Source organism: Lagopus leucura, unplaced genomic scaffold (genome assembly GCF_019238085.1).
Source record: "Lagopus leucura isolate 7727_CA_CO unplaced genomic scaffold, USGS_WTPT01 Super-Scaffold_100159, whole genome shotgun sequence".
Taxonomy (NCBI): Eukaryota; Metazoa; Chordata; class Aves; order Galliformes; family Phasianidae; genus Lagopus; species Lagopus leucura.
This window is the reverse complement of record NW_024962335.1, coordinates 12,120,698-12,136,941: the sequence shown is the minus strand read 5'-3', so window position 1 is coordinate 12,136,941 and position 16,244 is coordinate 12,120,698. Positions and strand designations below refer to the sequence as shown.

The 16,244-nt window shown below is 38.9% G+C and overlaps 1 protein-coding gene across 14 annotated transcripts in view; it reads left to right on the top strand.

The window, feature by feature from the left end:
• The window catches only part of TNRC6B (trinucleotide repeat containing adaptor 6B), a 127,690-nt gene that overhangs the window by 106,978 nt on the left and 4,468 nt on the right, over positions 1-16,244 (top strand). For 12 of the 14 annotated variants that reach the window (XM_042889454.1, XM_042889464.1, XM_042889463.1 and 9 more), the window contains 9 exons: positions 2,220-2,368; positions 5,909-6,034; positions 7,070-7,201; positions 7,740-7,835; positions 7,969-8,143; positions 8,428-8,562; positions 8,752-8,928; positions 13,423-13,569; positions 13,792-13,887. In XM_042889454.1, the coding sequence (XP_042745388.1) occupies positions 2,220-2,368; positions 5,909-6,034; positions 7,070-7,201; positions 7,740-7,835; positions 7,969-8,143; positions 8,428-8,562; positions 8,752-8,928; positions 13,423-13,569; positions 13,792-13,887 (1,233 nt within the window). Of the gene's footprint in view, positions 1-2,219; positions 2,369-3,552; positions 3,724-5,908; positions 6,035-7,069; positions 7,202-7,739; positions 7,836-7,968; positions 8,144-8,427; positions 8,563-8,751; positions 8,929-13,422; positions 13,570-13,791; positions 13,888-16,244 lie in introns of all 14 variants that reach the window. The other 2 variants (XM_042889465.1, XM_042889460.1) reach the window with 2 other exon arrangements.

Here is a 16,244-nt window from a genome sequence, read left to right as displayed (position 1 = left end):
TTAGTAGCCAGATAGCTCCAGCTTAGTATTTTCCCAGTTTGTGGATAAATATGCATTGAACTCCATTAAATCTGTGCTTGGAGACCACGTGTATCAAAGAAAACGTAGGCTTTTGTATGCACAGAGTAACTTGGCTCTGATCATCACGCCTCTTAAAATAGGTCCAGTTGTCATAGTAATTGCCATAGTAATTCTTACTATGTGGGTCTCAGTCTTGTTTGAAAAATATGTTGCTTTGGTTGCAAGGTACTGTACTGTCCAAGAGAGAAAAGAAATGGATCAGTAGAATGCCTGAGGCAGATTTACTTGCCTGTTTGTTTGTTATCAGATCTCTTCAACAGGCAGCTTGTTGAACTTTGGAAATAGGAAATAGGATGCAGCTTTTATCTACTGACAAAAGTCCTGAGATGTGAAATTTGATACTACAGTACGTAGCTTGTCAGGACCACTTAGTATTTTAACGTCTCATTCTGTTTGACAGCCGCTTCTGTCTTCTTTCTTTAGTATATTAGAAGCAACCTCTGTAGATCATGGAATTCTCAACTCATCTATAAAAACTGGGAAATTCATTTCCATTACTCTTGATTCAAATTCAGTTCATACTGTATACAACTGTAGATACGTAACAAAGCTGTAACCAGAGTGTAACAATTCAATATGGTTGCTGAGTAGTCATGGATATTGTGACTTAATGGCAAAAATATAAAACCAGTATCTTTCTGATGTTTTAGTTTTTGTGGTCAATTAGAAAACATATTGCAAACGTTTTTTTTTCAGTATAACTTTTGCCACACTGGTTGTTTTTTTGTTGGTTTTTTTTTTTTTTTACCATATTGATTCTTGTATGTATATACTTACGGATTTTTTTTTCCTTTATGCTGAGTGCATGTGGTGAGAAAGGTATTCTTAATACCTTCTTTTCTTCATCAGGCATGGAAATTGATCTTTCAAGCTCTTGTTTCATCTCCTGGTTCTCACAGTGTCTCTTAGCGCTGTTAGCAGTGAAGAGAAAAAAATCTGCTGAAGTGTCTTCTTTTACAAAGATGATAAAACATTTAACCTGTTCGACAGTTCTTTATGTAGATGATATTTGCTTGTGCCTAAGTGTTCTTGCTAATTGCAGAGGTGATAGGTCACTGTTCTTGTGATAAATGATGTTGAAGTCATCTGAGAAGATGAAGCTGGATCAACTCTCAAGGCTGTACTGAAAACAAAAACCCATGTAATTAGTGGTTGATTTCATAGGTCCTTGGCAGTAGGAGACCTATAAATATTAACAGTATGCAATAGGACATTAACAAGAGATACTGCCTTTGAGAATCTTTTTTGAGAAGGTAAGTATTTCCAGGATTTTACAATCATTAGTTGTCTGTTGTGTATAATAAAGACTTCAGCGTTTGTCAGTGGTAGGATAACGTATCCATCACCAAGTTCCTTTATTAAAGTCAGAAGTTTTGGCTAAATATGGTGACAGGCTTTTTGAACTATTCTTGTAAAGGCCATCTGTTCTACTAAACACAATTATTTAAAACCGAAAATACAAATAAAGCTTGGTTCTACCACTTTGCTTATACTTTGAAATTAATATGTTTTCCATTTACTTCAGCATAACACTGCTCATCTGATCCAAGTGCCAAGTATGACAGAAAGAATTGTTCTTTGACTGCGTTGCATGTAAGGCAGCAACTTCCTTTGGTCAGGACTTGGCTGATCATATGCTTGTAAAGAAAGATGTCTTGTCCACTGCGAGTGGTAGTTTCCTCATCTGTTATTAAAATCTCATTCTCATGCTTCACTGCATTACTCAGTAAACAATGTCAGGAGACTTGAAGTTGTTTGAAAAGCGTCTCTTTCAGGTTGTATAATTGCTGCAGGCTGAGAGAGATTGATTACTTGGTGCAGGGAAGTTATGGTAGACCAGTAGATTGTTGTTGTTCAAGGATTAAGTTCACATTACTGCAGGAGAATTTTGACCAAATTATTCATACTTCCCTGGATTGGTTTGTTCAGTCTTAAAATGAAACTTCCTCCTTTATTTTTTCAGCATCCTTTGGTGAGAACTGTTTGCTGTATAAATCAGATTTATCTTCTAATTTAGTACAAGATGTAAATAAGACAAATCTGATCTTACAGACTTTTTCTTTGGCTGTGAACCTGATGTTATGCAAGGCATTGGATATGATTGGCACTAATTATGCTTTCTTTGTTCTTTTCTGCAGGTGGTCTCCCAGATAAGAAGTTTGAGGTAGATAAACGAGCCATGAATCTCGGGGATTTTAATGACATAATGAGAAAGGATCGATCTGGGTTCCGTCCACCTAATTCCAAAGACATGGGAACCACAGATAGTGGGCCTTATTTTGAGAAGGTGAGAGAAATATCTTTAGATAAATTAAAATCAGTATTTGAGGTAATAGTTTTAATCCTATTCCTCTGGAAGCGCTAAAGATCCGGTCACCATGGATGAACTCAACAATAAAAGGTGTGAGGGAGTTATGTTTGTAGAATGGATGTGTTTATAAAACAGAGGAGTCAGGTATGTACAAACAAGCTAAATTATCTAGGTAGAAAAATGCTTTTTATTTTAGAATAGCCTTTTTTTTTTTTTTTAAATGATCAGGAAGGAATTCTTTTGTTTTTCTTGGAAGGGTAAATTACTGGTAGTAATGAAATTCATTACAGGTTTCATCACAGTGATTCTTTTGGTTACTGACTACAGTCATCTACTGTAAAAAAATTGGTTTTAGATCTAAGTAAACATAAGTAATCACAGTCTTCCACGTTTTTTTCTGCTTTGATATCTGTGATGCATTGGAAACACCCCTTCTAAATTCTGCAAGCCTTTTTTCTGTATGTCTGTGTGCTGTGAGCTTCTGTATGACATCTGTTTCTCTGTGACATCTGTTGTATGTTACGTTAGCGTTTCTTTCATATTCTTGCCCGTTTTAAGTAGAAGCTTTCACTGTTGTTACCAAATACTAATTGTTTCACATTATGGAGATTGTCCAATAGATTCAGAATGTTTGTTGTTGTGTTTTTTAAAATATATTTTATAATATGTAAAGTGGGAAACAATATGTAAAAATTCTGTAGGTGTGTTAATGTCTGAGCTGTTTTTTTTTTTTAAAACTCCTCCATTTTGGTATAACAGGCCAAAAGCAGTTTTGTCAACTCCCTCTGGTGGCCCATGTAATAAATACCACTAGCAAACCTTAGGCTTTCCAAACAGTTTATGTTCATAGGTATATGCTGATATTGGGAGTTAACTGAAGATGTGTTTGTTTCCGTAGTGGTAGCAGCCACTGTCAGAAATGAACTTTATTAGTGCAACAGACATCTCAAAATGTTTTTCTTAGAAGAAAACTTCTAGGGATTTATTGATCATCTCCTTGGACCAGAATTGTGATTGTTAAGTGGTCGTTTGAGTCTGAACTTTTGTCCATGTAATTGCTATTACAAATTAACTTTGCTTCTTCCTAGTCACTCACCGTCCCTCTTTTTCTCCTCTTGCATTCTGTTGCTTCACTAACCAACTCCTGCTGTTGGCTTCAGCTGACTTTGCCTTTCTCCAATCAAGATGGGTGCCTTGGGGATGAGGCTCCCTGCTCTCCCTTCTCCCCTTCTCCCAGCTACAAGCTGTCTCCCTCTGGTTCCACACTATCCAACGTCGGCCTTGGAGCAATCGGCTCAGGGCTCAGTCCCCAAAACTACGCTGCTAGACAAGTAAGCAGGCCACCTTATAAGATGCGTTGTTAATATGGCTGCAACCTGGGCTTAATCCTGGTTAGTCGGTTGCTTGCACTTGTTTTCCTACCAAATAAATAACAAATTTAAGTTATATCAAACCACCCACTTTGGTTCCTGTCATCAAAATGTATTCTTTCTGGTTTTGTTGGCCTCTTACTTACTGAATCACAGTGCAGCAGCAGACAGATTTATTTTTCAGAAGTCGTGAAGTTAGTTAGTGAAGAACCATGTGTTGATGTTTTAAAATCTATTTAGAGGCTGTTGATTTGCCCCACCAGCCTCCCACACTGAATTTTTCCAGACTGCCCAATAACCTCATGTGTAGAAATTTTCTTATAAAATGTTGCAGTCCTTTTGCATAGTGCCTGTTCCTTCCTCCCTTCCCTGCAGAGCATAGAAAGGACTGATTTTAGCAGCGTTTAAAAATGGTTGAAGTAGCAGTGGTTTTGTTCTGTGCGTGGAGAAATGGCAGGGAAGAAATGGAGTGGTTGATTATAGTTGGGACAATTCCTTGATACTGTGTTTTGCATTGTACAAGGAGAAAACATTGCAGGAATGCTAGGAAATTAAAGAATAGAACTGAGTATTACAACTGGACTAGCTTATATAGTCATGTGCCTGACATGATGGTGTTTCTGTGTGTTGTCTCTCTGTTTCTGTGTGATGCAGTGTTGAACATCAGATTAAATCCAGAATTTGTAGACATGTTCTCAAATTCAGTGTCTGGAACTCCACTGAGCTTTAGAGAAAGCTGAAAGTGAAGAAGCAGCTCCAAGCTTCTCAAAACATTCGATACGCAGTTGATCCCAGTGAGATTTTTCCAGAATACAGGCTTCTCTGTCTCTTGGGATTTATCTTCTCTTTTGTCTATCCTCCTGCTGCATGCTCAGTATGACATGGTGAGCTGCTTCTAAAAGAGGAGATGTATTGAGAAGATGCAGTGCAGGTGGATGGGGCGATCCACAGTGTTCCAGTACAGAATTAGAATGAGAGACTTGTGTTTTAGTGAAAGGATAGTGGAGAATGCACAGCATTCCAGCTGAAGGGGGGCAAAACTTATGAAATTCTGGCATACAGGGGAAGGAAAGGTTTTGGAGAAGACCTCCAAGACTTCAGATTTGAAGAAAGATGAACTTACGTTAGATACAGTGATGTTGGTATGGAGAGAGAACAGAACTGAGGATTAAAAAAGTGCTGTTTAGAAGCCATAGTGTATGACAGAAGCAGGTATGGATCAAGGGATTCTTGTATACAGTGGAGAAGGGGAGTTGCTGAAGGTCTTGGAGAAGAAAGGACAGGATCATGGCATGTAAGGACTTTTAGAGTACAGGAGAGAAGTGTGTTGGCTTCTGTTTTTAGAAGCAACATGCACAGCTGCACATGTAGGAGACTGTCCATAACATCTCCTGTGGCTTTTTGTTGAAAGATGTTAGAAAAAGTGCTCGGAGTCTGAAATAATGGAACATAATCACAAATTCTCTTGGTCTTTCTGTACAGTAGGATTTACTGCTACAGAAGTTCCTTTAAAAAGACGAAACTTAAGGAAAAAAATCACTAGGAGAGGTTTTTTTTCTTATTTGAGAGTTTACCTACTCTTCACCATATTCTTTAATAAGAGGGAAAAATAGGAAAACAAAAAAAATCTCAATCCAGAATGCTGAATATTTCACATCACAGGGAAATTTTTCATGACAATGCTGAGTTTTGATTTGTTAGTGGAAAGCCCTCAGCGAAAGTAACAGACTTGAGTGATGACAGCCTAGTGTGATAAAATACCTCACTTTTCTGAAACAGTGGCCAAAAATTCTCACTGACAGTCTTCCTATACTTTTAAGCTAGTGGAATGTTTTTTGAGCTTGTTCCTTGTACTTAGTTTCTGTTTCCTAACATGTTACATGCGAAATACAAAACACAGACTTAGTCATGTGCTTTGAAATACATGAACATGACTCTTCAATGTAGAAGAGAAAGAGCCTGCATCTTGAAAATGTAGTACGGCGGTCTTCATGCAGGTGCAGCACTACTGATTTAGGGCAGACATTTCAGTAGTTCAAACAATACTCTGTTGAAGTCAGTACTTGCCTCATTATTTATAAATAGCTAGTAGCATAGATACCCATTATTCTGAAGAATTCTTCTCACTACTGCTTTAATTTTATAGGGTGGCAATCATGGTTTGTTTGGAAACAGCACAGCACAATCGAGGGGCATGCACACACCAGTGCAGCCACTAAATCCTTCCCCCAATATCCGGGCGCAAGTGCCTCCCCAATTCCTTTCTCCCCAGGTAAGGAATTTAAAGTAACTGGTTACTTGTAAAGAAAAGAAAAAAGAAAGCAAAGGAAGGAGCTACAGCCTTCAGTGCACATCATTGAGATTGTCATAGTCTTGATGTTAAGAAACAGAAAACGTAGATAAAAGTTTTAACCACTTTCAACTGTGAATTTTATATTCATTGAGGGATGAAATTCTGCAGAAGAATTAGCCTTCTGTCATTTCAAGGCAGTGGGTTGTAAGCGCTCTCTACCAGTATTTTAAAACTCAGGGTGAATTCAGAAATCCTGTGTCTTACATAGAGTTTTGGGAAGTATTTAAAAATCAAACTCAAGAGAAAGAATAAGAAGTTCTCTGAAGTGTGACAAACTGCTTAATTTTTTTCAAGCAGGTTTGTCTCAAGCTTTGTGTTTCAGTTACATTGCAGAACTCTTATTGAAGACTTGAGGCTCTCAAACCGCACAAGTTTAGCTTTTCTTTGCACTCGGTGAATACTTTTGGAGATTATCTTGAGTACCTGTGTAACTCAAATATGCAGGAAGAAATAGGGGGATTCTTCTCCACCAACTCCTGTCTTTTACTATAGCTTATTCAGCATACACAGAAATTAACTCTTTCTGTGAGGCACTGTTTCTTTGCTACAGTGACTGCCTGAATGCCTTTCTTTTTCCTTGTCAAGCAGTACGTTTTTAATGTGATGATGCAGTACTGTGATTACTGGTTAGCTGCGTACGTATCAGGATTTTACTCTACTGTAGTCTCTAGTAACTAATTGGTTGGGGGAGGAACCTTTGTGTGTGTGTGTGTGTGTGTGTGTGTCTGCATCTGCACATGTAATATTGTATATTGTCAATTGAGTGAGATTCACTCTGCTCAAGCCATAGACTGTGCATGTTTAAATGTCATGTGTTAAGAAATCTGTAATGTCTTTCCCCAAACACCATTTAAAATTGGTGTCCTATCTGTTCTTCTATACAGATACTTCCATTTCATTGTCTTATCCTGTAGCAGTGTATTTCTTGAGGATATCTAATTGGTTTCCATGCAGGTTTCGGCCTCCATGCTCAAACAGTTCCCCAACAGTGGCTTGAATCCAGGTCTTTTCAATGTGGGGCCCCAGCTTTCTCCGCAACAGATTGCCATGCTGAGCCAGCTTCCACAGATTCCCCAGTTTCAATTGGTAAGTAGCTAATTATCTTGTGAAACAGACTGTTTGCAAATTGTCTGCTGAGTTTTCTTTTTACATCGGTTCTGATTCTGTTTTGTTCTACTGATGCTGTGATTTTTTTGTACAAGTATTTCCTGCTCGTTGTTTGTGAAAATACAGCCCTCTTAGAGGCCAGCAGATAATCTGAGCAGCCCTGTTATTATTGGGTACGTTGTCATGGGTTGGTAATGATTCTCAGCCATGTCTTTGTATATTGAAAGCAGTTGGCTGATTTTTTTTTATGAAATTTTCTTCAAACTTGTAGTCTCAGTGGCAGCAATAAAGGGAGTACTGCCGATGCTCTTGCATGATGTAAAGTTAGAAACAGTTAAAAGAGATAATATTTTTGTAAAGCTTTTGTTGTTAATTTTATTTCATTGTGAGGGATGAGGAATGATTTGCCTCTGCCTGAGTTCTGAGTTAAGTGTTGGCTGGTGGTCAGCTCCTGGCAGTTAGATTTCCCTTCAAGTGCTTTGAATTTTCACCCTTCCCACCCCCACTTGTCTCGCAGGCGTGTCAGCTCCTCCTTCAGCAGCAGCAGCAGCAGCAGCTGTTACAGAGCCAGAGGAAGTTATCTCAAGCTGTGCGACAGCAGCAGGAGCAACAGGTGGGGCACTGTTTCTGTCAGTTATGTGAAAGCATGAAGTGTACTAACACTGTACATGTGAGAGATCACAGGCCTTTGAATCTTTTTCAGATTGTTTCTTCAGTACCATCCCTGTTTTTGTATATTTTTGCAGATTGCTCGTATGGTGAGTGCCCTCCAGCAGCAGCAGCAGAGGCAGCCTGGCATGAAGCATTCACCATCCCACCCTGTTGGGCCTAAGCCACATATAGACAGCATGGTACCCAATCCTTTGAATGTGGGTCTTTCAGATTTACAGAGCAAAGGACAAATACCTGGATACGGTTCAGGTAAGTGCTCCCATGGAATGAGTAATTTATATGTAATCACTAGAACAAAGGTTACAAGAAATGTGAGCTCTTGATAAAACTGCATAATTTTTACTACAAACAGCATGTCACAGTGTACCTTAAGTGGCATGCCGACTTAACAGGCTTATTGTAATGTTACTTTTCAAACATTCCATTTGTTAATGCTTGAATTCTACCTTATTTATATTGCAGGGCCTCCACATTTGAGGACGTTTAAACAAAAAAGCAGCAAATGATAATGGCTTGTTGGTTTTATTTCACAGGCTTTGGCTCAAGCAGCATGGATTATGGCATGGTGGGAGGGAAAGAAGCTGGAACAGAATCCCGCTTTAAACAGTGGACTATGATGGAAGGGCTGCCCTCTGTGGCTTCACAAGATGCCAATATGCACAAAAATGGTGAGAGGATTGGCTGTACTGGGAGTGCTCTTACGGTATCATCTCACCAGAGGTGAAATAGCTCAGGTGTAACTGCTTCCAGCTAGTTAACATCTGACCTCATTACTGTGCATCTTAATTTTAGCATTCCATATTCTCATAAAGACTCCTACCATTCCGGTGTGTAAACATGTCTTTTTAATGCTTCAGGTGCAATAGTGCCCCCTGGAAAGGCTCGCGGAGGATCGCCCTACAACCAGTTTGACATAATTCAGGGCGACCCGCTGGGTGGCCATGCAGGCCCTGCTGGTGATAGTTGGTTACCTGCCAAATCTCCGCCGACGAGCAAGATCGGAAGCAAATCCAGCAACGCCAGCTGGCCTCCAGGTATTACATGAGGGCAGGGATTACGTCCCACCTTTATAGTAAATGTGCTGGGATCTTTCCTCAGTAACCACTAAGGAAAGTACTTGGTTGGCTTATCACATTTTTTTAAAATGTCCTGCGTATTAAAACATAGATGTTGAATTTCCAGTTAAAAAGATGTCTGAGCTAAATATGGATTAACTGATAAATATGAGCTAACTGATGAGTTACCTGATTAGTATTTTGTTTTTATGAGTTGAACCCTCGCAGTTCCGTGACTTTACACTTAAGGAAATTTTCATCTAACGTTTGTCCGTAAAATGCATTATACCAGCTCCTTCCTTTTATATTCATTCCTTACTTGTGTTTTATTACACTGACACAGGATTTAAGAATTCTAATAGTAGTATGGAATCAGAACGCAGAAGATACAAAAACTGCTTTCTTGTGGTGATGGGAAAAGGATTTTCCTCTCCTGGCTTTTTTATTCGACAGTACACAAACTTTCCCTTTCAGAAGTTATTTATAAATATGATCCACAGTGGAGCACAAGGCTTCTTTTGCCAGCAGTATTGGTGTAAAATGTATATGCTGTGCTATTTGTTGTGATTCATTTTTTGTTGTGTTTGGTTATGTTTGTGTTTGGTTATGTTGTGTAAAGGATAGAAGGGTGATAGCGTATTTCAGTACTTTTCAGCAGTCTTTTGGATTGAGCAGAAGTTTAGTTGATTTACAGGCACTGGCGTATTCTTTAAGTCTTGTAGAGTTTCATTGGCAGAATTTTTTGCCCACTATAAAACTCAAGAATATCTAAGAAAAGTGTGTATGTATTTAAACACATAATTATCTACATAAAAGAGTTGTTAAACCCAAAGTGGTGCCCCTGTTGTTATATGGATCAATCACCAGTATTGTTCAGCAAGTAGCAGGATGCACTGATTTTTTTCTATGCCTGGAGAAGTCTTAAATTCCAAGTAAACATTCCTTGCTGCTAATCCTTTGCTGTGTACCCACTCGAGCACAAAGAAGTAAAGGTACAGGTACATCTCGTGGTGAACAGTAGTACAGGCCTTGCATTAAAAAGCCTAGAGATCTGTGCTACTGATACAAAACAGCTAGAAGATTACAAAAAGTGCGTAGAGCTTTTAATGTGAGAAACTTTCAGTGTCTAACTGGTAAGAAAATGTTTTTTGATGAGGTGACGCAGTTAAAGAATTAGCTACCTCAACAGTGTCTGCACATGTACAACTTTTCAGACCACTGACTGCTTTCTGTAGAAGTGTATTTACATTACATTGCTGTCAGCCTGGCTGCTCATAGGGGGTTTCTTGAACTGGAATTAATGTTCATAATGTCAGGAATCCCCAAGGCTTAATTCTTTTCAGGACCTGTCTCCTAGGCTCATTGGTTACTTAAAAAAAAAAACCACAAGTTGAGAAGGTTTCCATATAAACCACCTGAGAAACGCAGTACTGCTTGGGATACTGGAAGAGGGATGTGAGTATCCACTCTGCTGTGTTCCAAGGTTTTGAAGCAACTGTTGGCTCTGACAAGATTATTAGAACCAGAATTCTGTTACAGAAGCAAGGCACTGAATAGCTGTTCTTTGTCCCTGTTCTGTGACTTTGAGCTTCCTTAGTGATGCTTGCAGTCCTGCTGTCAGTGATATGTAAACTTTTTGCTATTATTTACTGTCTCACACTGAGAGAGGATAGCTGGTGTTCATGAATCCTGAAAGTAAACTGTCACTGGGATCATGAGTACCATCCCTCATCTCCTGTGTAAATTAGTAGCTCTTGACTGTGATTGTAGACTTCAGGTAGGAGATTGAGGGCTTTGTCATGTGGCTTTGAGGTACGAGTCACTTTGTTGTTACCACTCTCATGAGGTCCATAGACTACTGGGACAAATGTTACTGTCCCATAACCATCATCCATTTAAGCTGTTTCATGGCTTTGTTAGCTTTTTTGGCCTCCTTGAGAAGAAAAAGGTACCTATAATAATGATCTACCTTATCAACAGCCCTGATTAAGGATAAAGATCCAAGGTTATTGTAACCCTGTGAGTCCTTCTTCTGTCTAGGCTTGCAGATGAGGCTCACTGTCAGATCCTGGTATGGAAATTTTCCTCACAGTGTTGAGAAACAAGTTGTTAATAAAAACGAGTTTACAGGAGGGAACCTCTTGAAATGAGTGTAAGTTTCCTTTGAGTGAATACGCAGTGATCATTCAGCTTTTACCCTGATCTCAGCTTTCATATTTTCTTACTGAATGCCATCTACTGCAGAAATTCTGCCATTCAGGACAGCAGTAATTGTTCAGCACTAAGATGAATGAAATCATGCCCGATCAAACTGGTCTCTCAGGTGGAGGTGAGAGCAAGTTTTGCTGCGCTGATCAGAGTAACGTCTTTAGATTACTGTTGCATTGCCTCAACATTGTCAGCATTGCTGACAACAGATTACATCACACAAGCTTGCATACCTAGATAGCACTATTTTATAATTTCCTCATAGAGGAATTGTACAGTTGTGTACTCCAGGCATATTTGTTTTGATGATGTTTTTCTAATAATCCTATGCTTGAACTGTTCAGGAGATGGTTTCAGATACAATCCAGAGAAATGTACTTCATGTTTTCTTTACAATATAGAAATATGAGAGTTTTGCTATGGGGACTGCTCATGGATGCCCATGAGATAACTGTCATTCCTGAAGGATAGTTTGGAAATTTGTCAGTATGCTGAAGTTCGCAGAAAACTCTTCTAGCAGCCTATCACAAAATACTGTGTATACTTGTAATACTGTACAAAATTGATTCCCCTCCCCTCTGTAGGCTGCCTTTAGGTACTGAAAGGCTGCCATGAGGTCACCCCGCAGCCTTCTTTTCTTCAGGCTGAACAAGCCCAGCTCCCTCAGCCTGTCCTCCTAGGGGAGGTGCTCCAGTCCCCTGATCATCCTTGTGGCTCTCCTCTGGACCCTCTCCAACAGCTCCCTGTCTTTTTTGTACTGAGGGCTCCACACTTGGACGCAGTATTCCAGGTGGGGCCTTACAAGAGCAGAGTAGAGGGGCATTTTGTATCCTAACCTTTGTTTATAGATTCTTTGTCTTGGAACAGAGAAAATCTTTTTGACTAGACCTGAGAATCTGCATTCAGTGGTCCTTAAGCATAAGGTGATCCTTCCCTTCAGGGGACTGCTGTGTTGCTTTTGGAGCTTCTACAGATAGATATTTCTAGCTGGTTGAAAAAGTGGTGGAAAATGGGTTCACAAGCAAGTGTGAGCTGAGAGAAGGCATTTTGCCATCCTTAATAGAAATGCTAAGACAGTGTGATGTCTGTAGCTTGCTGATAGTGGCCAGGTTTATGTTCTTGTCCCTAACTGCTACCAACAGAGGCAGAATACTGGGATAGATGGGTCACAGTTCTGACCCATCAGGATACTTCTTATGTCTTCTCTTGAGATTCTCCTGACAGTGCAATATCATAATCTAATACTGCCCTCATACTGTTACACCAACTGTTCGAACCATCACTATCACATCTTCTTCTCTGTTTGTCTGTCAAAGTTGTAGTCTTGACTACGCTGCATTGTTTTAGCATTAGCTGAAATGAGACTTCCCATGGCAGGTTCCCATATATATTGTTGCATTTCACCCAGATCCTCTGTTATCAGTTATTTCAAAACTTCAGGTTAGGAATGAAGGTATCAGTCCATATTCTGCATTTGTATCTGCAAGTGATTAATCTGTTACCTGGCACTTCCTTCACACGTCTCCAAATTGTTACATGGTACTCGTGAAGCTTCTTTTTTTGTATTTGGCATTATTCATTTCTTACCATGGCTTCCAGAATTGCCCACAGAACTTTATTAATTGAACATCTTGTCTACTTCAAAGCAGAAACCAAGTTACTAATCTTTCTTAAAGTTGATGGAATTTTTTTTTCACATTCTCTCTATAACTCTGCATAATGTCTTAAAGATCTGACATTCATGGAGGTATAATTGAGAGGCTAAAGCATATTTGTTCAGTCTTCAGTACAAAGTATGAAGAATGTTAACTTACGCACGTATCATTTTTATCAAAAGGTACCTCACGTTAGCATTACTTCAGTACCACTGGGTAGTGCATAAACTGTGTGTGTACCTAAAGTGCAAAGCATCTAAGGTTGCATTTACAAGCTCACACTGTAAGCACAGAAAGTATCTGAGCAGATATATAATGTATTAAGGAAGGTTTAACCTACTGAAGCCTCATCTGAATTTAGCTGAACAAAATGTCAAAGGAGCTCTGTATGCACTTGCAGCACTTTTGCAGTATTGGCTTGTATTCACACACTAGAAATAGCCCTGTGGGAGGAAATACACACTAAATTTTAACTAAGAGAAATCTGAATTTTATATTTTTTTTTTTAGGAACAGTGTGGAAGATTGTCCTCCTAAAATATCCTCCACAGTTACCTCTAGTAAAGACATTCCATTGTCTGCATCTAACTCCTTCTTTCCTCCTGTTCCAGAGTTCCAACCAGGAGTGCCATGGAAAGGTATACAAAACATTGACCCTGAATCTGACCCCTACGTGACCCCTGGAAGTGTGCTGGGGGGGACAGCCACATCTCCCATTGTAGATACTGACCACCAACTTCTGCGGGACAACACCACAGGTAAAACGTGAACAGCATATGATTATTTATGTCTGATATTTGAGAATAGTCTGATGTTCCTGTCGTAACAGGATAAGTCTGCATTTGACTAAGAAGGAAGCCTGTGTGCTTGTGTACCACAGTTGTGTATCATGTACAAGGCTGACATTGTTATGAATCATGGCTTTCTTGAGATTTAACTCTGCCTACTCTTCACTTTCTTTCTCTTTCTGCCTTTGATAGGGTCTAATTCTTCCCTCAACACCTCGCTGCCTTCACCTGGTGCCTGGCCCTACAGTGCCTCTGACAATTCCTTCACCAACGTTCATAGCACTTCAGGTATGCAGGCTCCAAAATTTACCTGGACAGGACATTTACCAATTATTCACTAATTCCATATTCCACCTTGAAATACCCTTTTCAATGTTTCCTTATGAAATTTGGAAATAATGATGTGAAAGGCTGATCAGATCATTTTCCTTGTGATAATAAAATATCCTGTTGTAGTTGCTTTAGAAACTAGACTAAAATCCCTTCACCTACCCTTCTCCCACTAAAACATTCGTAATTATGCAAGTTAAAAAACAAGATAGCAGTAGGCAGTAGATATAAGAGAAAAAAAAAACAATACAAATGTGATCCATTTATATGTAAAAACTTAGGGGAGCCATTGTAATGTGTGCATGAGGTAAGGAATATAGAGAGTAATAAAGCAAGTGATTTTATTCATCTTAAATTTGGAGTGTTGAAGTTCTGTGAAAGGAACGCTTTTTTCTTGCTTTCTGCAGTGCTCATATTTCCCCTGAGAAACCAATTTTTAGTCAAAGGACGGAAAGGCTTAGGCAAGGATCTTTCAGTGCTGGCCTGCAGACAGTAGTGTCTGCATCAGTAAGTAGAGTCTCCAAAGCTGTCTTTTGAAGAAAGGCCTCTGCACGCACTTCTGAGTAGGAAGCTGGAAATGGTTGTTTCAGACAAATAATTCGTATTTTGAGCTGTTTATAAATGCTGGAGTTTTCTTTTGAGACGTTATTGTCTGTGGCAGCTATTCAACACTGAAGAATTGTGTGTGGATAGCAGAAGTGGTGAGCTTAGCTGAGAGCTGCATCTGTCCCACACTGTTTTTCAGGCTTCTGGGATAAAAGCAGTGTTCATACGATAACTCACCATCTTTGCAAAACACTGAAAATGCTGCTTACCTCTCAAGAAAGGGTATTCCTGCTTCCAGTTTGTGGCATCACGTTGGTTTGAAGCAGTATACATATATGCAGGATTCCAATTACAGAAACAATTTCTCTTTCTTAGCCTGAGTAGAGGAATGACATGTATCAGCTTTCTCATCTCTGGTTGCTTTTGTCTAGCACATAAGGAGAAGAGAGAAAGGTTAAAAAAAAACCCCAAAAACTGAAGTCATAGCTAAATTGAAGACAGTGCACCCAGTGCCTGCCATAAATCCTCTCTTTTCCACGTCTTGTTAAACTGCACACCCGTGTTCTACAGCTGGAAAACAGGTCATCTGAATTAAGGATTTAGAATTCACAAATCTATAAAACAAACTTGGTTTTTAAGGACTTTTATGTACCGTTATAGGTTAGTGCTTGAAATCTCAGTATTGTTGACAGTTACTGTCATTGAAATACATTGATCCAAATGTGAAGCAAAGTGTGCCTTTACTTGTTGCTCTAAGTTTTAATGTTGTCAGTCCCAAGTGTATTATTTTGTGACATGTAAGCATGGATTTTAATCTCTTATTTCAAATAAATGATTTACCACCTTTTGTTAGTAAATGAAGATTAATACATGAATTTGCAAACATATAAATGAATTCCAATTAAGATAATATATGGCTCAAGAGCCTTTTCCCCTAAGATATTCTGTCTGTTTGCTGATTCTGTTTACAGAGCAAGGAAAAAGAAAATTACTCAAGCAGTTTCAACTTAGATTTATTTCTTCTTACTGAGTGATAAATATCACTTGATGTCAAGAGGTATAGGAGAGGTTACACTCTACTAAGGACAATCAGTGGGGATGAGCTTTTAAATATCCATAATGATGTTTTGGGGAGCTTTTAGCTTGTTTTTTTTTTTTTTGTTTTCTGTTTTAAATGAGTGAGGGATGCCCACTATTATTCTTCTCCTAATAGGTACCTGGCAATATTTTCAAGTAGAAATTCAGTGCATGCTATCAAGATGGTTTTAAAGTCCAGTTGACATATAGCTAAACATCCTTCGTTGTGTGTTGTCATTGTGCACACTCTGTAATGGCATTTCTGTTGTGTGAGAAAGCAGTAATCTTATTGAATGACATCTTTAGCAGGTAGCATTAGCTTAGTAGACCAAGAGCAGTAAATGGTCATTTTGGTTCTCTGCAAGTCTGGAGCCTTGAGAAAGTTCAGTTTTACGTATTAAAATCAGTAGCATCCAAATGTGCAGGAAATCCTCAGATTTCTCAAGTGAAATGTAGTAGTGTAATATGGGTGTTTCATGTTTCTGTTGTTAATGATTAAATATACTGTGGTAAGTTATATTAACGCAGACAATAATCTTTTTCTTCTGGGTGTGGCAAGGGTCAGCGTGTGTAAAATAAGCCAAGATTAACTTGTCATGGGGTTTTTTGCTATGGCAGATTATTTTTTGTTTTGTGCTATGTGCTTGTCTGTGATTGAAATTGCAAAGAATTTGCAGTAATGCTGTAATTGA